This window comes from Heterodontus francisci, chromosome 3 (assembly GCF_036365525.1).
Source record: "Heterodontus francisci isolate sHetFra1 chromosome 3, sHetFra1.hap1, whole genome shotgun sequence".
NCBI classification, from domain to species: domain Eukaryota; kingdom Metazoa; phylum Chordata; class Chondrichthyes; order Heterodontiformes; family Heterodontidae; genus Heterodontus; species Heterodontus francisci.
The window spans coordinates 12,828,611-12,852,436 of NC_090373.1; the positions used below are offsets into that span (position 1 = coordinate 12,828,611).

General features: G+C 42.9%; 1 protein-coding gene across 2 annotated transcripts in view; it reads left to right on the forward strand.

Annotated features, from left to right (window-relative positions):
- lmbrd1 (LMBR1 domain containing 1) overlaps positions 1–23,826 on the forward strand; it is a 343,563-nt gene that overhangs the window by 86,434 nt on the left and 233,303 nt on the right. For both annotated transcript variants that reach the window (XM_068020139.1, XM_068020140.1), the window contains exon 4: positions 22,867–22,964. In XM_068020139.1, coding sequence (XP_067876240.1) covers positions 22,867–22,964 — 98 coding nt within the window. The remainder of the gene's footprint in view (positions 1–22,866; positions 22,965–23,826) is intronic.

The window sequence follows — 23,826 nt, forward strand, 5'->3', positions numbered from 1 at the left end:
GCCTGGCTTCTCACTTCTGGGCCGGAATTTTTCTAGCTTGCCGCCAATTTTGGTGAGCTTCAAAGATAGCGGGGCGTAAGCGGAGCCACCGCAATATATAGCACGGTGGATCATTTACATTAAGGGGGCGGAACGCCTGCCCCCATGACGTGGAGGGGGCGGGTGTTCCGTCCCCAGCAACAGCACCGTGCCACCGCCATTTTTAAAGGGCTTCAAGTCCTTCAGTTCGATTTACATTTTTAAGTTGCAGGACATGAAAAATGAAATTGACAACTTTATTATCAGTTTCAATCCCCTCTCCCAACCCCCAATGAGTAAAAACTTTATTAGTTGTCCTCTTCCCCCCCCAAAAAAAAACTGATGTTCCGATCCTGACGTCACCACACCCCCCCCCCCACCACCCGAATTTTATTCACTTTCACCTTCAACCCCTCCCACCATCCCCTCCACCAATTGCAAGAGTCTTCCCCGCTCCTCTCTGCTATGGAAACTTAACTCCTCCCTCCTCCTATCACTGTTTCTCCTCGGAGCTCCAAACAGAAATCCGAAGGCGCAGAGTTCTGGCAACCAGCCAGAATATCGGAGCGGGACGGCTGTCGCAATGAGGTAAGTATTTATTCATTAATTAACATTTATTTCCATATTTAAATGAGGTCCCCGATGCCAAATGGCATGGGGTGGCCACGAGGCCTCGCCGCCGACAGTAATGTTGGGCGGAGCTTTCCCGGCGCCGAGGCCCCTGCTGGGCCTTTCCCAGAGGTGTTTTATGAGATCCCACCCCCCCCACTACACCCTCCCCACCGCGACCCCCAATGTCGGGGAGCTTGTAAAATCCAGCCCCTAGTCACTACCCAGTTACTTTTATGTGCATAGATATTGGGTGAGGATAGGATTAGACACAGCTCCAGTGCAGACCATGGATTTAATAAACTGACAACCCTCATTTATATTGGTGCACTTGCAAAGACTAGCTATGATAGAAGCCCATTGAGTTGTACTCTTCTGTGAACCACTATGGTCAGTAAAGAGTGGGAGAAGATTGAGGGAAGAAGGAAATGGCAGCAATATATTTGCTACTTTGACAAATGTGACGACGGGATAGGAACTGGTAGCTTTAGGCATGAATTCAGCGCACACTGTGATTTCAAATATTTTGAAAAGAATTAGTGTTTCAACTATTAACCCGGGGGAAATATCACAAGAGTATGACATCAGGAAAGCAGTTGGCAGGAAAAAAGACAGAAGCGCAAGGGGAGAGCCAACTGTGTAACAGCCCCGACAACCAATTTTATCTGTAGCACCTGTGGAAGAGTCTGTCGCTCTAGAATTGGCCTTTCTAGCCAATTCAGGCGCTGCTTCACAATCCACTGACCACCTCCAGGCGCTTACCCATTGTCTCTCGAGACAAGGAAGCCAAAGAAAAAAATGACATCAGGAATATTGTCTTCTAGATGCTGTAATCTTTTTTCTTTAAAAGCCTTTATTAATTGGCAGTAGAATTCTGATATAATGCTGGAGGCCACTATTGCCCACAAATGTTTGACATCTACATCAGTACTTAAGTAAACAATGGCTGCGCTGTCCAACACTTTCATATTTCGGTAACTTTTCAGTTAATTCATTTTGAGTTTTATTGAAAGAATTGGATTGAAATGAGCATGTGCATGGTGTATAATTCCATACATGGAGCATCCATATAGAAGTAAAGTGAATATAATTTTTAGTGTATTTACTTCTTATATTTCACGAAAACAGTAATTTTAGTTCGTTGAGTTCACTGAATAATGTAGGCCTATTGCAGTGCTTTTTATTCAGGTTGCTAACGCAGGCTGATATGGAAATTTAAAGGTTGAAGGATTCCAGCCTTTTCAGAAACGAATCTTATAAAAGCAAAATCACTTAAACCTGGGATGGGAAGGAACTGAGCGTATAAAAGTGTGAAAAAAGGTTGCTACAACTGTGATTTGAATTCCCATTAATTCTCTCGAGAGATAGCAATTTCAAATGCACAGTTTCAGCAAACACAAGGTTGGAGTGAATCCTAAAGAGCTGCTTGAAGCACTTTTGGGTCCTAAATGTAAGTCAAAGACATGTGTAAACATATGGGCCTGGAAATTGGGTACACCTATTTTTGGGCTCCTTACCCACACAGTGTTAACAACCTTGCGCAAATTGGGAGGTCCAAGGAGCCCAGGATCTTGGGTCTCAGACCTCATCATGATGTAGATGGTGTTGTGATAGGAACCTGCACAGGTTAGTGCTTCAATTTCCAGGTAAGTGATTGGGTTGGATCGTGGGTGTCTGGAGGAGGACCGGGTGGGCCTTGGACTCAGTGAGTGGGCTTTGGTGGAGTAGTGGAATTGGAAGTACTTTTGGGGAGTGGTCATGAGTGCTGTCGGGATTGCGTGGGAAGATTGCAGACCTCGAGAGTTTTATGGGGTGGGGTGTTGGGAATACTGTCGGTGAGGGGGGTGGGGTAAAAGATCGGGGGAGGTGGGGTGATGGTGTTGGAGGTCAGTGTTGGTTGAGATTGGAGATCTCGGGACCGGGAGCGATGGTGGTTATGGTAAATCTCTAGCTTTTTTTCCCAGTTACTAGTTGGTTTTCCTGGAGGCAATCAGCAGTGGCGCTGGTTGCCTCAGGGAAACCAAAGTTGCAACAGCGGCCTGAAGCTAATAATGGGCCTCTTAGTTGCAGGTGCAGATGGACTAACACCTGCTTCAGATGTGGGTAAAGGGCGCCTCTTTGTTTGTCATTTACCAAAATCGTGTCCAGCATGATTCGCATCAGCTGCCGTTTTGGTTCCCAACGCTATCTGTAATGCCTGAACAACAGGCACTACTGATCCCAGTTTCACACCCAAACTGTCTGAATTATATTCCAGTTACATTTTTCTATGGTGGAGACCTCGTGCACTCTAGTTAGCAAAGCCAGTTTGGAAAATATTATGATATTTGTAACTAGATTTTGGATCCATTCTGTGAAGTAAGATTATATACATCATAAGGCAAATGTTATGGTCACTACTTTGAGATGTTCAGTGAATTAAGGAATATTCCATAAAAATCAGAATGTGTGTAACCTGCCTTGTTTTCAACATTGTTCTTTTTGAAAGTTATTTCACAAGTACTGCTGCAAGGTAAAACCCAGCAAGGAAGGGAGTTTGTTCATGATGGTGCCCTAGTTCAGTACGGGTGCTTGAAAACAATACCGTCACTCAGATGATCCCATGATAGGACTTGAATTTGTCAGATTAAGTTCACATCAGGAGGTTGTGTGTCTTGCTTTTTGTAAGTTTTTCTCCAGCAAAGCAAGTTTATTTATTCTACGCAAAAGCAAATTACTGCAGATGCTGGAAATATTCAAGGTCAGGCAGCATCTGTGGAGAGAAAAACAGTTACCCTTTCAGGTCGATGACCTTTTATCAGAATTGGCAAAGGTTAGATATGTAATAGATTTTGAGCAAGTGAAAGAGGGGAGGGGGATGAAGAACAAAAGGGAAGGCGTGTGATGGGGTGGAGGGCAGGGGAGATTAAATGGCAAAACGTTTTACTGTATAAAACCAAGTAAAGAAACACAAAATGTGTCTGGATGAGATGTAACTGGCAGGAGAGCAGCCATCCTAACACACAATAAAGAAATTAAGCAAGAAACTGGGGGTGGGGAGGTGGTGGTGGAGAACAAAAACAAACAAACCAGCAAAAAAAAAATGAGAAAAGAAAATAGTGGGGGCAGAGGTTATGATCTAAAATCATTGAACTCAAGGTTGAGTCCGGAAGGCTGTAAAGTATTCAGTCAAAAGTTGAGGTGCTGTTCCTCGAGCTTATGTTGAGCTTCATTGGAACACTGCAACAGGCCAAGGACAGAAAGGTCAGAGTGGGAGCGAGGTGGAGAATTAAAATGACAAGTGCCAGGAAGCTCAGGTTCACGCTTGCGAGCTGAACAGAGGTGTTCCACAATTCGGTCACCCAGTCTGCGCTTAGTATCCCCAGTGTAGAGGAGACCACATTGTGAGCAGTGAATACCGTATACTGAACTGAAAGAAGTACAAGTAAATCGCTGTTGCACTTGGAAGGAGTGTTTGGGGCCCTGAACGGTGGGAAGGGAGGAGGTAAAAGGGCAGATGTTGCATCTCCTGCACTTGCGTGGAAAGGTGCCCTAGGAAAGGGCGGAGGGAGGTGCTGGGGGTAACTGAGGAGTGGACTAGGGTGTCGTGGAGGGAACGATCCCTTCGGAATGCTGAAATGGGAGGTGTTACGACCAAGGCGGGAGTAATGGGCTATTAATTCAGTCCCACTACTCCACAGGTCACGGCATATTAGTAAAGTTTCCCACCGACCGGGAAAATAGCCAAATTAATCACTTTATCTATCCCCAGAATAAAGCACGCCAAACCGGGTTTCTTGAAACAACAACAAAATTAATTATTTATTAATAAACCAAATTTTAAACTATAATGTATGAAAAGATTTTATAACTCCTTAATCTTCCTAACCCTCATGCACACACACACACACATTCAATTACAAATGGTTAACTGGGGGAAATGATTTTATTGATTTTATAACAGTTTCTTAGGGATAATAAAATAACTGGGTTGTAAGTCCTGGTGGGTTGTTTCCAGATTGGTGAGGTATCCCAGAGTCGAATAGTCAGATGCCACTCGAAGACTCCAGGTGAAATTAATGAACAGTCTGTGATGGGTAGACGTTCAAGGTAGTTCTTTTGCAACAGGCGCCACGCAGATCTTTCGGCAACAGGTCTATTTAAACTTTAAAGCAGCAGTCTAACAGTAGAAACGTTCCTGAGAGTTCAGGAACTTCCAAAAACACAAAAGACAACAAGACTTACTCTCAGCAAAGGAGCCTTCTCCACAGAGCACAGCAACTACATAACTCACTCTTGAGGCAGGGATTCTTGACTGGAGGCAACAGCAACCTGCCAAACCCGAAACACAGGCTTCCTTTCTTTAAAACAGTGTTTCTCCACAGAGGGTAACAATTCCTCTCTTTTCTGATTCTTTTCCTCTCTCTTCAGGCAGGCCAAAACCTCACCTTACATGTAGCACTTTTTCCCTTGAAATGCAGAGCTTATTTTCAGAGAGAATAGGTTTTTACCATCTGGTCTATGAGCAAATCACAGCTACAGCCACTGATAGCTATTCTGTTTCCCTTTGCAGAATTCAAACCGAAGTCTTTCCGCAGAAGTCATAAGACTATCGTAAAATCTTCCTGTTGCTTGGATAAAAATTGCCCTGTAGCTTGCACGCCAAATACCGAATGTCAACATTCAGTCACTGTTCACAGAAAATAGCAACAGGTCTTAAAGGCACACAGATCTCCCAATTTTTATAAAAACAAAGCTCTTATGACACCTCAGCCCTTGGCGAAATGAAACACCATTCTTGAATGCATTTCATTATAAAGTAAAACGGAAATTAAAAAAGTAACATTTTTGCATTCATGCCCTCATTTACTCTACTAATAGTTAACACAATTTTTCTTTGTATCATGGTTACTCCTGGAACTCAACAAGGTTAAATTTGCAACAAGGCATCGGCGATGACATTGTTGTTCCCAAAATGTGTACAATTTTCAAGTGATAAGGCTGTAACAATAAACTCCATCTAAATATTCTGACATTTCGGTTTTTACATTTTTCCCCAAAAGTTGCCCCATTCAACCAATTGCAACCTTCCAAACATGGTCTCCCAGTTGTTTCATGTTTTCCTTCCAAGTGTCCCTATAGACCATCACCTCAGCCAGGTGAACTGCACAGTTAGAAACACTGGCCACTACTGGGTTCACTATTATCTGAGAGGTGTCTCGAGTACCCATTAACCTGTGTGGTATCACTTGATACTGAACAACCCCATCCATATAACTAAAACTGATTCTTCCTTATCTTAGGGTGTCAAAGGAGTTTGACAGTATCCCTTCAACAAATTTATCTCTAAGTCACATGGCGCTACCCACTCTGTCAGTACAATCTTCTAAGCAAGAAATTGGGTAGGAGTCTGCCTTCGTTACCATATTGACTTTTCTGTAGTCTGTGCAAAGTTGAGTTGACCCATCAGGTTTAGGCACTAATGCTATCGGTAAACTCCAGCTGCTTTGACTAGGTTCATTTCCGTTGTTTTCCAGCATATATTGGATTTCTGCTTTTACTTGGGTTTGTTTGTCCGGACTTAAGCAGTAAGGATGCTGTTTTAAAGGAACAGATTCCCCTATATCCACATCATGTGTGGCTAAGGTTGTACATCCTGGCTTATCCCTACAGACTCTTCTAAATGTTGTGAGTAGCCTGGTTAGGTCTTTACATTGTTCTGCATCTAAGTACAAAAGCATGTTGTCCAATTTTCCCAGCCATTCTGTATTCACTAACTGGAGGTTCAATCTGAGAATTGTCTAGGCCTCCTTCTGCCTCATCCTCACTGTTCTTTTCCTTCTGCCTCATCCTCACTGTTCTTTTCCTTCTCAACAGTCCCCATTATCTGACATAACTGTACTGGCTTATCCTCCTCCATGCGATAATATTGCTTTAACATATTGATATGAGACAACCGATTCTTCTGGCGATTAGGTGTCAGTCAAGTAATTTACCTTACCCGCTCTTTTGACCACTTTATATGGACCACTGAAGCGTGCTTTTAAAAGTTCACCCTGTAATCGTAACAATACCAATACTTAATCTCCTGGTTGAAAATTTTGGGTCTTTGCATTCTTGTCTGCCCATTTTTTTATATTGGCTTGGGATGCCTTGAGGTCTTCCTGAGCCACTTTGCAAGCTATTGTGAGCCGTTCCCGGAACACAGATACATAGTCCAGTATCGAAGATTCATTCCTTTGTTCTAAGAACCTGTCCTTGATGAGTTTTAGAGGACCTCTTACTTCATGCCCGTAAACCAATTCTATAGGACTAAAACCTGTAGTCTCATTCTGCGAATCTCTGGTAGCAAATAAAGTCTAGCCCTTTATCCCAATTATGTGGATATTTGTGACAGTATGCTCTAATCATTGTTTTGAGAGTTCGATGGTAGCTATCTAAAGCTCCCTGTGTCCGTGGATGATACGCTGAAGATTTCAACTGTCTAATACCCAAATTGGCCATGACTTCTTGAAATATTTTTAACATGAAATTAGAACCTCAATCCAATTGAATTTCAAGTGGTAATCCATGTCTCATAAAGAATTGGTTTAACTTCTCTACTACTACTTTAGTAATACTTTAGTTATTTAGTAATAAGGAATAGTGTCTGGAAATCGAGTAGCCGTATCCATGATAGTAAGTGTGTATTGATGGCCTGCTTTTGTTTTTGGCGAGAGTCCTACACAGTCTGCCAATACCATACTAAATGGTTCCTCAATAACTGGTATTAGTGGTGTCGGTTTTATGATAGGTTGCGGTTTTCCCACCATTTGGCATGTCCTACAAAATTGCTTCATGTCCTTTGTAAGGACTGGCCAGTAATAATGCTGGCTTATTCGTGATTTGGTCTTCTGAATACCCATATGTCCTGCTAGAGGAATGTCATGTGCTAACCTTAATAATTCTTGGCGATATTTAGGTGGTACCACTATCTGTCGAACAACCGCCCAGTCTTTGTCCGCAGGCCTATGAGGCGGTCTCCATTTCCTCCTCAAAACCTGTCTTCAATATCATGGCTTTCTGGAGCTCCTTTTGCCTCAGCTTCTATCAGAGCCGACTGTTCTATTCTATGTAACTCTGGATTAGCTTGCTGTGCTGAAATTATAGAAGATTTGTTAAACATCTCATTTGGTAATCCAAATCCCCTAATAAAGTTTCAGATACACGGCTATCTGTGGTGCCAATTTTGCCTCCGACAGTGGAACCTGTTTCGCCATTGTTCAAGTTAGTACACACGCAGGAAATATTCCTGGAACTTGTTCCTGTAATTGTTCTGCTTAACTTCACTTGGTTTCTCTGTGACAATGGGAGAAACTGATACTTTTGATCAGGCCAAATCATTCCCTAGGAGTAAGTCAATTCCCTCTCCTGGCAAACGATGGACAACTCCTACAGTAACCATCCCAGATATTAGATCACACTCTAGATGCACTCTATATAAAAGTATATACTCCACGCCAATTCCATTAACTAAAACTTTAGCATTCAGTGCGCTCTCTGGTGGAAATGTTATACTTTTCCCCAGCAACAGAGTTTGGGTTGCTCTTGTATTGCTAAGTATAACGATAGGTTTGCCTGCCTCACTTGAGGGATATGGAGTTACTTTTCCTTTTGATAAGTATTCATTATAACTTTCAGGTATATTATTCTTAACCTCTACACTCATTTTAGATTTTGTGTCTGGTTTTACAGCTGTCATTAAAGCTACGCTCTGGTCTGCTGTACTCTCAGTCAGAGAAGGAGGCTCTTTCTCAGCATTAGCTTTGCGCAGCTCAACAAGTCTCACGGGTTTACCTCGTAACTTCCAGCATTTTGAACAAAGATGTCCTGCTTTGTGGCAATGATAACACTTCGGCTTGCGGACCTCATTTCCACCCTCAGCACCTTCTTTCTGGCCTGAGGAGGGGATCCAGGGGCATTCCCAGCTGTTCTTTCTTGTCCCCGGCTACTTGCTGTCCTTTCACTCTTACACATGCTATCCTTCTTGGGTTTGTGGGGGTGACGGACAAAAGGTTTTGGTTTATTCACAAGCTCCAAAATCATAAGCATCCGCTGCATACCTGGCTTTTAAAACTTTTAGGTTCTCTACATGAGTTCTCACTACTGGAGGGATTGAATTTTTAAACTCTTCCAAGAGAATCAGTTCTCTAGGTTTCTCATGCATGGTTTCCATCTTTAATGCCCGTATCCAACGATCAAAATTAATTTGCTTTACCCTCTCAAATTCTACATATGTCTGCCCAGCCAATCTCCGTAGGATCAGAAACTTTTGTCGGTAATCTTCAGGGACTAACTCATACACAGTGAGAATAGCCTTTTTTGCCATTTCATAATCTGCAGTAGCCTCTTCAGGAAGCATGGCATAAGCTTCATGAGTTCTGCACATCAACCTGCTTTGCATAAGCAGTGTCCAGTTTTCCTTTGGCCATTTTATCTGTTTGGCTATTTTTTCAGAAGGAATGAAAAATGCCTTTATGTCCCTTTCCTCAAACTTAGGGAGAGCTTATATAAATTCACACAGCTTTTCACTGGGCCCTGAGCTGGATTCAGATTCTTCCTGACCAAAATTTTCTCTGGAGTCAAGACTACCCCTTTGTCTTAGTTCCAAATCTTCTCTTTTACTTGCTCTCTGAAGTTCGAATTTTCTTATTGCTATTTCTTTTTTTCTTGTTGAAGCCTAACTTTTTCCATTTACAACTGAATCTTAGCCACTTCTGTTGCATCATCCTCTGACTTACTATCTTCTTGTTCTTCCTCCTCTTCTTCCAATTTTTAATGTTGGGTTATTACATCAAATATCTCTGCTCTTTTAGCACCTGATTTCAACTCTAACCCCAATTTTGCTGCCTACTCTATCAATTACAGCTTGGTTAAAGTTTTCAAGTCACTGAAGGACACATTCTCCTTTCCCTGAAAATCTGCTGCAACTACAAACACCATTCTGATAGTATAGCCTCTACTCTATTATACAAGAAACCTGTTTTAGTTATTTTTTCTCTTGCAAATTATTATTCCCCTTTTCAGTAATGTAAGTGGCATTGGATTTGAATCCTGGACAAGCCCCAAATTAAGAGGTTATGACAGAGGCAGGAGTAATGCGCTGTTCATTCAGTCCCACTACTCCACAGGTCACAGCATATTAGTAAAGTTTCCCGCCTACTGCAAAAATAGCCAAATTAATCACTTTATCCCCAGAATAAAACACGCTAAACCAAGTTTCTTTAAACAACAAAATTAACTATTTATTCAAAAATCAAGTTTTAAACGATAATGAGATGAATCTATATGAAAAGGTTTTATAACTCTTTAATCTTCCTAACCATCATGCACACACATTCAATTACCAACGGTTAACTGGGGGAAATGGTTATATTGATTTTATAACAGTTTCTTAGGAATAATAAAATAACTTGGGTTGTAACTCCTGGTGGGTTGTTTCTGGATTGGTGAGGTGTCCCAGAGTCGAATAGTCAGATGCCACTCAAAGTCTCCAGGTAAAATTAATGAACAGTCCATGGTGGGTAGGTGGTCAGGGTAGTTTGTCTGCAGCAGACGTCACACAGATCTTTGAGAAACAGGTTTATTTAAATTTTAAAGCAGTAGTCTAACAGTAGAAACTTACTTGAGAGTTCAGGAAATTCCAAAAACACAAAAGGCAACAAGACTTACTCTCAGCAAAGGAGCCTTCTCCAGAGAGCACAGAACTCGCTCTTGAGGCAGGGATTCTTGACTGGAGGCGACAGCAACCTGCCACACCTGAAACACAGGCTTTCTTTCTCCAAAGCAGTGTTTCTCCACTTTTCCTCTCCACAATTCCTCTTTTCTTTGAGTCTCTTCCTCTCTCTTCAGGCAGGTCAAAACCTCACTTTAAATGTAGCACTTTTTCCCTTGAAATGCAGAGCTTATTTTCAGAGAAGATAGGTTTTTTCCTCTGGTCTAACAGCAAATCACAGCTCTAACCACTGCCAGCTGTTCCATTTCCCTCTGCCGAACTCAAACCAAAGTCTTTCCACCGAAGTCATAAGACTGTCGTAAAATCTTCCTGTTGCTTGGATACAAATTGTCCTGTAGCCTGCACTCCAAATACCAAATGTCAACATTCAGTCACTGTTCACAGAAAATAGCAACAGGTCTTAAAGGCACACAGACCTCCCAATTTAAAAAAAAAACAAAGCTCTTATGACAGAGGGAAAGATGTCTTTGGTGGTGGCATCACACTAGAGGTGGCGGAAATGCCTGAGGATGATCTGTTGAATACTGAAGCTGGTGGGGTGGAAGTTGAGGACAAAGGGAACCCTATCATGGTTCTGGGAGGGAGGGGAAGAGTTGAGAGCATAAGTGCATAAATTAGATCTGACATGGTTGAGGGTCTTGTTAATTATGGTGGGGGGATTTCCTCAGTTGAGGAAAAAGGAAGACATATCGGAAGAGTTAGTATCAAAGGTTACATTGTTCGAGCAGATGCGATGGAGAAATTGGGAAAATGAAATCGAATTCTTGCTGGAAGTGGAAGGCAAGATTTTGTCTTGGTGTCAGGGATCTTGATCACCGGGAAAAGTGCTGGCGATAACCCTGACTCTCCTCCTGGGGAAGGCCCACCGGATCAAGTGCCGATTAGGCACTTAAGGAGATAACGGCGGGCCTTCTCCGGGATCAAGGACCCCGGTGGCGGAAATCCCACCCTAAGAGCTGGCAGCCAGTCAGAGGCCAGCAGCTCGTTAACTGAGCAACACCAGAGCACTCACCCGAGGCCCTGGACCCAAGCCATAGGAGCAGTTTTACGGGGTGTGGGTGTCGAGCCAGCAGCAAGGACAGGGGGATGGCTCACAGCAGGACCCTTCCCCTTTCCTGATTTCCTGAGCCTTCATTCAAGGAAGAAACAGAGAGCTCTCAGACCATCCTGGTCAGTGGTGTAGAGGGATTGGGCATCCATGGTGAATAAGAAATGGTGAGGGCTAGGAAACTGTTGAAGTAATGGAGGGCATCGGAAGAGTCACAAGTATAAGTAGGAAGAGACTGACGAGGGGTGTGAAAATAGAGTTAAGATAAGAAGTCAGTTCAGTGGGGCAGAAACATGCTGAAACAATGGGTCTACTAAGGCAGTCTTGTTTATGGATTTTCGGAAGGAGGTAGAAGTGGGCTGAACGGGGTTGAGGAACTATGAAGTTGGAGGCCATGGAGGGAAGATCTCCAGAGTAAATGAGATCAGTGACTGTCCTTGATGCAATGGCTTGATGTTTATTAATTCTCTGTTGGCCTGGTGGTGGAAACTGATTTCTACTTTGCTCAACACCAAGTAGTCAATTCATTGCTAATAAGAAAAGATCAAGTTGATGATTGCTGCTGAGTTCTCGGATCGCATGAAATCATGATGCTGAAATCCTGTATCCCACCTTCTCTTGAAGTATCCCTCAGTTTGCTTCCCCAGGGCATTAGTCTGCTGCATAAGCGCAGCAGAGGATTTGTCATTCCTGTTATCTGCATCCTTTTGGATTAATATTCCAGGTAAACTCATTGCTAATGAAAATGTACCTACTTGGAGGATCGAGCACTTCTGCTCCTTTTTAGAAACCTGTTTAAAGTTTTCGGTCACCTCTCTTAATTTCTGCCATTCGGGTTAAGCATCCCTTTTTCTTATCCTTACTTGTAAAGCGTCTTGGATGCTTCTTCTGTTATTTTTGTCGTTCTTTCATGGGATGTGGGCGTCACTGGAAAGGCCAGCATTTATTGCCCATTCATAATTGCCCTTGACAACTGAGTGATAGGCCATTTCAGAGGGCAGTTAAGAGTCAACCACATTGCTGTTGGTCTGGAGTCACATGTAGGCCAAACCAGGGAAGGACGGCACATTTCCTTCCCTAAAGGATATTCGTGAACCAGATGGGGTTTTAGAACAATCGACAATGGTTTCATGGTCACCATTAGACTTAACTTTTAGCTCCAGATTTATTAATTGAAATCAAATTCCACCATTTGCCGTGGTGGGATTCAAACCCATATCCCCAGAGCATTAGCCAAAGACTCTGGATTACCAGTTCAGCAATATTGCCACGACAACACTGCTCCCCCTTAAAGGCACTGTATAAATGCAATGTCACTTTTTTTTGCTGTTCTCCAGTAACTACAAGGTTAGCTAAGAATACTTAACTAAAAGGTAAAAGACTATTTATAACTTGATTGTCTGGAGCTGTATATGTGTTTTATTTAAACATCACTGCCAAGATTTAAATAAAAATAAAAGCTTTCTTCCTATTTTCTTTAGCAATGCAGACCTAGCTAAACTCTGGCAACTTTTAATGGGAACAATTGTTAGATATTTTACCTTTGCTGCTTTCTAGTCTGCATGTTTCTGTGTTTGCTTCAGTTATTTAACATGTTTAAAAATGCTTGCCATGCAATGTAACAAATATAAAAGAGAAAGACTTGCATTTGTGTCGCACCTTTCATGACCACAGGATGCCCCAAAGCACTTTACAGCCAATGAAAAATACTTTTGCGGTGTAGTCACTGTTGCAATGTAGGAAATGCGGCAGCCAATGCACAGACAACGAGCTCCCACAAATAGTAATTTATGGGCAAGAAACCTAGAGAAAGATGCTTTCCAGCCCTCTCCTCGTCTCCTCACCTATCTTTATTGACACTTTCTGGATGCAGTTTGATATGATAGGAAGTTAAGATTGGGAAATGTGAGAAACGTAGCCCACTTAATAATAATTTACACCAAGTCAAACTCTGAAGAAGTAAGTTTATTTAACGTTCTTGCAAGATCGGGTGTCCTACAAGCAGGCACACCGATCAACATATTCAGTTCATGTTTATACAATACAAATCCATTTTTCCACGCCTTTAGTTTACATTATTGGTTATAACATATTATGACACTTACCTATCCTACAGTTGCTACAGTCTCCTCCTCTGATTACTTCTCCCCCTACTCTAACTTTCTAGCCCCTAACTCTTGTTTTTGTTTTACCTTATTTGGCTCTCCATTGTGTGTTCTAACTTGCAGCTGTCAGCCTTTATCTTAGTGGGGCAGTTTCTTATTCACTACATCCAAAAGTCAAGCCAAAAGACTTGCAGGTTGGTAGGTAAATTGGCCATTATAAATTGTCACTAGTATAGGTAGGTGGTAGGTAAATATCGGGACAGGTGGGGATGTTTGGTAGGAATATGGGATTAGTGTAGGATTAGTATAAAAATGGGTGGTTGATGGTCGGCACAGACTCGGTGGGCCGAAGGGCCTGTTTCAGTGCTGTTTCTCTAATCTAATCTAATCCTTTGTTCTAACTCTTGCTGTTTCTCTTTTCTCTGCCTAAGCACAATTTTTAACTGCTGTACTGTCTCAAGGTCTTTACTTACATCCCCTCATCAGTTCTCTTTTTCAGTGATTTCATTATGTTGTGTAGAAATGACTTCTCGGTAATTTTCCACAAGCTGTAGAAACAACATTTCAGTATTTCTTATTCTCACAGGAAAGACCTGAGCAGGGAGACTTAAACTGTTAGGAGGGGTATTTGTAAGTTTGTGTACAAGTATTTAAAATGCCTGATAGCCAATTTGTATTGGAGAGCCAGTGCAGTATCTATTGTGCCCACACACAAGCTGAGAGTGGGAGATGTAACTCTCAATAGTGCTTTATTAGAATAGTGGAGTTAGTTTTTTTTAAAAAACATCTGAAAGTATGAGCTGTCTGTGGTAGAGGTGCTGAAAAATTGCAGAACCCAGGCAAAATTCTTGCAGGCTTACTGTGTTCTGGCAACCCAGTTCCTGGTTCCTTTTTTAATATCTAAGTTTTTGAAGCTGTGGAAAAAGTTAATTGGAGTCCCATTAGTAGAGTACCATAAAACCATGTTCATGAAACTAAAGCCAAGTGCTGGAAAATGGGATTAGAATAGATAGATTCTTGATGGCCAGCATGGACACGATGGGCCAAAGGGCCTGTTTCTATGCTGTATAACTCTATGACTCTGTGACTGTAGTGTGCCATGTCCGTAATTGGAGTGGAATATTCAATCACATCTGTGTATTAAATCTAAAGTATTCCCTGTTGTATTAAAGCACCTAAGCATTAAGCTTTGGCAACTGCAAAATTGATGCTGTTTGTTTTAGAACCTAGAGATTAAGAGGAAATGGTTGTGGAATGATACTTTATTCTATTTGTATTGTTATCGTGAACAAGATGAAAATGTAATTCTTGTGCTCACCATTTTCCATGCCCTGATGTGTGAATATGCACTGTAAATGAGATGTGGTTTTGGAATGCAATCTGAAGTCTGTGTAGGTTTGCCTGCTGTGCTTACTGGCAATCTTAGCTTTGTTTGTGTTGAGGCTGGCAAAGTTTGTGGTGATTCCTTTGTAACAGCTGGACAGCAGTAGTAAATGATAAATGTATCTGAAAATGGTGTTTAGCATTTTGCTTTGTTGAGTGAATTAATTAGATATTTGGTCCTATGTAGTCTCTTATGCTTTTATTGTTGGAATGGATGAAGCAGGACTTCACACTGTTTTATACATTCCTTTTGAGTGTAAATATTCATGCTTGCATGATGAATATTGTTTGTTTAACTCCCTTAGCCATATGCTGGTGGTGTGCTGTGTGGCGTTTTAGTATCCCATTTGTTCCCAGATGAGTCAGCTGGGATTGAAAAGGTTATTAACAGAGAACAAGTTTTCTCCACAGAATGGTGAATGTCAGTTTATTTACTATCCTGTATGTTGTTTAGAAGGCTTAGTGTTATGACAGATGGAGTGGAATGTGCAAACGGCATAGCCATGAGTCAACAAAATCTGCAGTCTAGGAAAATAAAATCTTAGTAACCTAACTTTGCTTTAATTTTTAAAAATTAAATCATCATTTGGGTTACATTGAATTTAAAATAGCTTATTTAAAGATAACCAAAGAGTATTTAATTTGATAAAACTGACTAGGAGGAACTTTTATGTACAGCTTTTATTTGCAATATCCTCCCAATAGCTGTATAAGCTGAATGGTACTGTCAAAATGAATTGGTTGGGGGAAGTACTCTATTTATAGAATAAATAATGGTATGGAATGGTTTTGAAGAGTGAACATGTGGCTGTAAAAGAACATGATTGAAGTGAGTTATTTCGGTTAGGACGTGGTTACTTTTTATGAACTGAAGTAAACCTAGATGCTATTGTATATGCACCGTGTAACCTACCTGTCTTTGGAAAGGATGTTCTTGTTTCAGAGAACCTTTGTACAGCATTTAATGCAAGTAAAAACAGAAAGTGCTGGAAATACTCAGAAGGCCAAGCAGCATCTGTGGAGAGAGAAGTTTCAGGTCTGTGACCTTTCATCAGAACTGGCAAAGGTTAAAAAAGAATTAAGTTTTAAGCAAGTGAAGGGGGGGTGGGTGAGGAAGAGAACAAAAGGGAAAGTGTGTGATAGGGCAGAGAGCAGGAGAGATTAAATAACAAAGCTATCATGGGACAAAGGCAAATAGTGTGTTAATGCTTGTAGAACCATAGAAAAAATATAAGCACAGAAAGAGGACATTCAGCCCATCGTGTCTGCGCCGGCTGAATAAACTATCCGCCCAAACTAATCCCACCTTCCAGCACCTGGTCCAGAGCCCTGCAGGTTACAGCACCCTCGGGTACATGTCCAGGTACCTTTTAAAATAATTTAGGGTCTCTGCCTCCACCACCATTCCTGGCAGTGAATTCCAGACACCCACTGCCCTCTGGGTGAAAAAGTTTCCCCTCATGTCCCCTCTAAGCCTTCTACCAATCACCTTAAATCTGTGCCCCCTAGTAACTGACCTCCCCACCAAGGGCAATAGGTCCTTCCTGTCCAGTCTATCTAGGCCCCTGATAATTTTGTACACCTCAATCAAGTCACCCCTTAGCCTCCTCAGTTCCAGGGAAAACAACCCGAGCCTATCCAATCTTTCCTCATAGCTGCAATCTTCAAGCCCTGACAACAATCGTGTAAATCTCCTCTGTACTCTCTCCAGAGCAATTATGTCCTTCCTGTAATGTGACCAGAACTGCATGCAATACTCCAGCTGTAGCCTAACCAACGCTGTATACAGTTCCACCATCACATCCCTGCTTTGGTACTCTATACTTCGGCCAATAAAGGAAAGCATTCCATATGCCGCCTTCACCACTCTATCTACCTGTCCTGCCACCTTCAGGGACCTGTGGACATGCACTCCAAGGTCTCTCACTTCTTCTATCCCTCTCAATATCCTCCAGTTTATTGTATATTCCCTCGCTTTATTTGCCTTTCCCACGTGCAATACCTCACACTCCTCTGGATTGAATTTCATTTGCCACTTTTCCGTCCACTCAACCAAAGCATTGATATCATTCTGGAGTCCACGGTTTTCCTCCTCACTATTAACTATGCAGCCAATTTTTGCGTCATCAGCAAATTTCCCAATCATGCCACCCACATTTAAGTCCAAATCATTAATATATGCCACGAACAGCAAAAGCCCCAACACTGAGCACTGTGGAACACCACTGGAAACCGCTTTCCATTCACAAAAACATCCATCAACTACTACCCTTTGTTTCCTGTCACTGAGCCAATTCTGGATCCAACTTGCTACGTTCCCCTGTATCCCATGGGCTTTCATTTTACTGACCAGTCTGCCATGCAGGACCTTGTCAACTGCCTTACTAAAATCCATGTAGACCACATCCACTGCACTACCCTCATCTGTCCTCCTTGTCACTTCCTCACAAAACTCAATCAAGTTAGTAGGACATCACCTTCCCCTAACACATCCTTGCTGACTATCCCTGATTAATCCATGCCTTTCTAAGTGACAGTTTAAGACAAAGCATTAGTCCAGAGAGAGTGTTAATGGCAAAATAATGAGCAGCTCTGTCCGCATGAAAAAAAAGCACGTGGTTAAAAAAAGTAAAATTAAAAAATTGAAAAAAGGCCAGTCATGCTCTGAAATTGTTGAACTCAAGGTTGAGTCTGCAAGGCTGTAAAGTGCCTAATCAAAAGATCAGGTGCTGCTCCTCGAGTTAGCGTTGATGTTCACTGGAACACTGCAGCAGGCCAAGGAAAGAAATGTGTTCATGAGAGTGGGGAGGATTGTTGAAATGGCAAGCAACCAGAAGCTCGGGTTGTGCTTTCAGACTGAGTGGAGGTGTTCCACAAAGCGGTCAGCCAATCTGTGCCCAATGTAGAGGCGACTGCATTGTGAGTAGCGAATACAGTATACTAAGTTTGAAGGAAGTACAAGTAAATGGCTGCTTCACCTGGAAGCAGTGTTTGGGGCCTTGGATAGTGAGGAGAGAGGAGGTAAAGAGTAGGTATTACACTTCCTGCGGTTGCATGGTAAGGTGCAGTGGGAAGGGGATGAGGTGTCGGGCGCGATGGATTAGCGGACCAGGGTGTCGCGGAGGGAACGATCCCTTCGGAATGCTGACGGGTGGAGAGGGAAAGATGCGCTTGGTGGTGGCATCATGCTGGAAGTGACAGAATTGACAGAGGATGATCCTTTGGATGTGGAGGCTAGTGAGGTGGAAAGTGAAGACAAGGGTAACACTGTCGCGGTTCTGTAGAGAGGGGAAGGGGTGAGGGCAGAAGTGCGGGAAATAGGTCGGACACGTTTGAGGGTCCTGTCAACCACAGTGGGGGAGGCGTATCCTCAGTTGAGGAAAAAGGAAGACATGTTAGAAGCGCTGTTGTGGAAGGTTGCATCATCGGAACAAATGCGTCGGAGATGGAGAAACTGGGAGAATGGGATGGAGTCCTTACAGAAAACAGGGCGTGAAGAAGTGTAATCAAGTCTCTGCATCCACCCCTCTTGCTCAACCCCCCTCGCTCTCCGGCCCCCTCGTCCTCTCACCCACCCCTCGCCCCCCCGCCCCCCCCACTCTTTTGCTACAACTATTTAGCACTCTATTTGCTTTCTTTTCCATGACATCTGTCATTTAATTTCTCCCACCTCTGTCCTATCACAGTCCTTTCTTCCTTGTTCTTCTTTCCCTCCCCCCCTGCCCCCCCCCCCCTCCACCTTTCACTTGCTCAAAGACTGTCAGATTTCTAACCTTTGCCAGTTCTGATGAAGGGTCACAGACCTGAAACGTTAACTTTGTTTCTCTCTACACAGATGCTGCCAGACCTGCTAAGTATTTGCGACACTTCCTGTTCTCATTACAGAGTTCCAGCATCTGCTGTATTTTGCTCTTATTGCAAGAATAAGAATTGAAGAAGGAAGTTTGATGGTACCTTGATGTAAACTGCAATAATCATCTATGCCCTGCTGGATTTTGGTTGGTGGCGCTCATGACATTTTCCATCTCATGGAGCATGGTAGTGGATGGCAGGTGGAGCAATTTGGAGCAATGTGAGACAGCACCGTGAGCTACTCAGTTGGCATGGACTGAAGCATCACTGACACGTTTTTTTTATTTGTTCGGGGCATGTGGGTGTTGCTGGCTGTGCTGGCATTTATTGCCCATTCCTAATTGCCCTTGAGAAAGTGGTGGTGTGCTGCCTTCTTGAACTACTGCTGTCCTTGGGGTGTAGGTACACCAACAGTGCTGTTAGGAAAGGCGTTCCAGGATTTTGACCCAGCGATAGTGAAGGAACGGCGATATAGTTACAAGTCAGCATGGTGTGTGACTTGGAGGGGAATTTGCAGGTGGTGGTTCCATGTGTCTGCTGCCCTTGTCCTTTTAGATGGTAGAGGTTGCGGGTTTGGAAGGTGCTGTCGAAGGAGCCTTGGTGCGTTGCTGCAGTGAATCTTGTAGATGGTACACACTGCTGCCACTGTGCGTCAGTGGTGGAGGGAGTGAATGTTTGTAGATGGGGTGCCAATCAAGCGGGTTGCTTTGTCCTAGATGGTGTCGAGCTTCTTGAGTGTTGTTGGAGCTGCACCCATCCAGGCAAGTGTAGAATATTCCATCACACTCCCGACTTATGCCTTGTAGATGGTGGACAGACTTTGGGGTGTCAGTAGATGAGTTACTCACTGCAGAATTCCCAGCCTCTGACCTGCTCTTGTAGCCATAGCATTTACGTGGCTGGTCCAGTTCACATTCTGGTCAATGGTAACCCCCGGAATGTTGTTAGTGAGGGATTCAGTGATGGTAATACCAATGAACGTCAAGGGGAGATGGTTAGATTCTCTCTTGTTTGAGATGGTCATTGCCTGGCACTTGTGGGGTTCTTATGTTACTTGCCACTTATCAGCCCAAGCCTGGATGTTATCCAGCTCTTGCTGCATATGGACACGGGCTGTTTTAGCATCTGAGGAGTTGCGCATGATGTTAAACATTATGCAGTCGTCAGTGAACATGTCCACTTCTGACATTATGATGGAGGGCAGATCATTGATGAAGCAGCTGAAGATGGTTGGGCCTAGGACACTACCCTGAGGAACGCCTGTAGTGATGTCCTGGGACTGAGATGATTGACCTTCAACAACCACAACAATCTTCTTTTGTGCTAGGTATGACTCCAACCTGTGGAGAGTTTCCCTCCAATTCCCGTTGACTCCAATTTTGCTGGGGCTCCTTGATGCCATGGTCGGACAAATGCTGCCTTGATGTCAAGGGGTATCACTCTCACCTCACCTCTGGATTTCAACTCTTTTGTCCTTGTTTGGACCAAGGCCGTAATGAAGTCAGGAGCTGAGTGGCCCTGGCAGAACCCAAACTCAGTTCAGCGAGTAGGTTATTGCTGAGCAAGTGCCACTTAGGACTGTTGACGACCTTATCCATCACTTTGCTGATGATCTCGAGTGGACTGATTGGGCGCTAACTGGCCGGGTTGAATTAGTCCTGCTTTTGGTGCACAGGACATACCTGGGCAATTTTTCACATTGCCGAGTCAATGCCAGTGTTGTAGCTTTACTGAAACAGCTTGGCTAGGGGTGCGGCAAGTGCTGGAACACAGGTCTTCAATACTGTTGCCGGAATGTTGTCAGGGCCCAAAGCCTTTGCAGTATCCAGTGCTTTCAGCCGTTTCTTGATATCATGTGGAGTGAATCAGATTGGCTGAAGCCTGGCACCTGTGATACTGGGGACCATCAGGAGGAGGCCGCAATGAATCATCCACTCGGCACTTTTGGCTGAAGATGGATGCAAATGCTTCAGCCTTATCTTTTGCACTGATGTGCTGGGCTCCCCCATCATTGAGGCTGGGGATGCTTGTGGAGCCTCTTCCTCCTGTCAGTTGTTTAATTGTCCACCACCATTCGTGACTGGATGTGGCAGGACTGCAGAGCTTAGATCTGATCCGTTGGTTGTGGGATCGCTTAGCCCTGTCTATTGCATGCTGCTTCTACTGTTTGGTATGCAGGCCGTCCTGTGTTGTAGCTTCACCAGGTCCTCCTTGTTAGCAAGGAGGACTTTGCAGGGTTGATAGGACTGGGTTTGCCGTTGTCGTTTCCAGTGTCTAGGACGATGCTGGGTGATTGGTCCGGTTTCATTCCTTTTCTTAGACTAAGTAGTTTCTTAGGCCATTTCAGAGGACATTTAAGAGTCAACCACATTGCTGTGGGTCTGGAGTCGCATGTAGGCCAGACCAGGTAATGGCAGCAAATTTCCTTCCCTAGAGGATATTAGTGAACCAGGTGGGTTTTATAACAGTCGACAATAGTTTAATGATCACCACTTGACTGGCTTTTTAATTCCAGATTTATTAATTGAATTCAAATCCCACCATCTGCCGATGTGGGATTCGAGCCCATGTCCCCACAGCATTAGCCTAGGGCTCTGGGTTACTTGTCTAGTGACATTACCACTACACCACCGCCTCCCCTCCCACTGTCCTCATGATGGCTTTTAGCTGCACGCCCACGATCTTTGTGTGGTGGCTGCAGGACTATGAGGCAGAGCAGTATTCTGCAGCAGAGTATACTAGGGCCAATGGTGCCTGTATAATCTGTTTGTGATGTTGGTTGAGGGATAAGTATCGTCCAAGACATCCCGAGAACTCCCCTACTTTTGTTTGAACAGTCTGCCTGCGAAGGGAAATGGGACCTCAGTTTTGGTGCCCTGTTCGAAGATCGAGGCTGTAACAGTGTCGCATTCCCTCAGTACTGCATTGAAGTGTCAGTCTATATTATATGGTTAAGTCTCTGGAGTGGGAGATGACTTCACAACCTTCAGACTCTGAATCAAGTGCTAACACTGATATGGGATGCTTAGTGAGCCAGTTGTGTTTTTTATAAGAGGCTGACAACTTTATTGGTCATCTTTCTGGTGCTGGATCACAAATGATTTGCAATTATGACTGCTGGGTCCAATATCATAATAGCCAGCAATATACCCTTAAATATTTTTTTCAGGTTTTGGATCACTCTGTTATCCCAAAAATGCATTAAATTGGTAATTGTGTGTTCAGATTTTTCTTTTTTTTTTGGTGTTTTTAGTCTTGGTGGGGTAAGCTCATGGACACCATTCTGTGTCAATCTCTAATACTGTAAGTAGCTAGCTGTCATGTATTCTGCTTTTAAAATTGACAAAGACCAATCTGTGCATGTTTCCTTCATGTGTGGATCAGTTACGGATGCAGTCTCTTAATAGAAAAATTACATTCACCCAGAGCTTAACATCTGTGCAGTTTTCCTAAACGATGCATCACGGTTGGTGGGCAGTGGTGTTTTACACCTGTATCTGTTGTTTCATGCTCAATTGTAGCATGAAATTATTTTTCATTTGAAAGTCATTTTAATCAACTCATTAAAATCTGTTCAATTGTAACATTTTAGTTGGTGGTTGTGAAAGGATTAAATCAGATGTTTTAATTTTTAATCAGCGCACTGAAGATTAAAGAATGACCAGCTATTTGGGCCATCTAGATTTTTAAAAATTTATTACATGGGGTGTGGACGTCGCTGGCAAGGCCAGCATTTGTTGCCCGTCCTTAATTGCCCTTGAGGAGGTGCTGGTGAGCTTTGCAGTTTGCAGGACAAACTAGTTGGGGAAAAACCTGCATTCTTGATTGAGTCACTAGGTAGATTGTCTTGCAGATTGAGAGGAGACAATCATATCTTGGAAATTCTCCGTGGTGTTTCTGCTAGAACAGTATTAGTGGTATCCACTAAGAAATCTAGACTTGACTAATCAGAACCCATTGAAGAGTTTACATGGGATGCAGAAGGCCATCTGAAGAGCCATTGTCTCTGCTCGATGTAGATGTTTTTTAGTTTATGTTGAGAAAATAGAGTTTTTAAGAACATAATTCAGAACATAATTGCTATTCTCTTGTTACAGCCTTATACTCTATCATCCTGTTTTGTGTCTTCCTCTGGATCCCGTTTGTCTACTTCTACTATGAAGAGAAGGAGGATGATGATCCCAATAAATGTTCTGTAAGTTCATGCAAAACACAAATGTAAGGATTCATGACTTTCTACGTGGTGTCACCAGGGCACCAAGGGTTAGATTTATGAGGAGAGGTGACAAATTAGTTTTTCAGTTCCTTGACAATAGGAGGTTAAGAGGTGATTTGATTGTGGTTTATAGAATTTTTAAAGTATTTGATAGGGTAGGTAGAGAAAACATAGAAAATAGGAGCAGGAGTAGGCCATTCGGCCCTTCGGGCCTGATCTGCCATTCAAAAAAAGATCATGGCTGATCGTCTAATTCAGTACTCTGTTCCCGCTTTCTCCCCATATCCCTTGATCCCTTTGGCATGAAGAAATATATCTATCTCCTTCTTGAATTTATTTAATGACTTGGCCTCATTTTCCATTGGTGGAGGATTTGAGGGCAAGGGAACATAACCTTAAAAGCTGAGTCAGACTATTCAGGGTGAAATTAGGAAACATTTCTACATGCAAAGGATGATAAAAGTGTGGAACTCCCTCAAGAAGCAGTAAAGTTAATTTAAAAGCTCGCACAGTTAATTAATTTTAAATCTGAGATCGATAGATTTTTGCTAGGCAAGGGTATAAAAACAGATAGAGCCAAGGCAAGTGGATGGAGTTAAGATGCAGATCATCCATAAAGAGTGACAAATCTCTAAGACCAGATGGTTCCATCCCAGTGTTTTAAAGGAAGTAGATGAGAACATTATATACATGCCCAAACTATAATCTTCCAAAATTCTCTCAATTCAGGAACCGTTCTTTAGATTGGAAAATTGTGCATGTCACTCCACTATTTTAAGAAAGTTCAGAAAAATCAGGGAATTATAGACTAGTTAGCCTAATATCTGTGGTCAGGCAATTA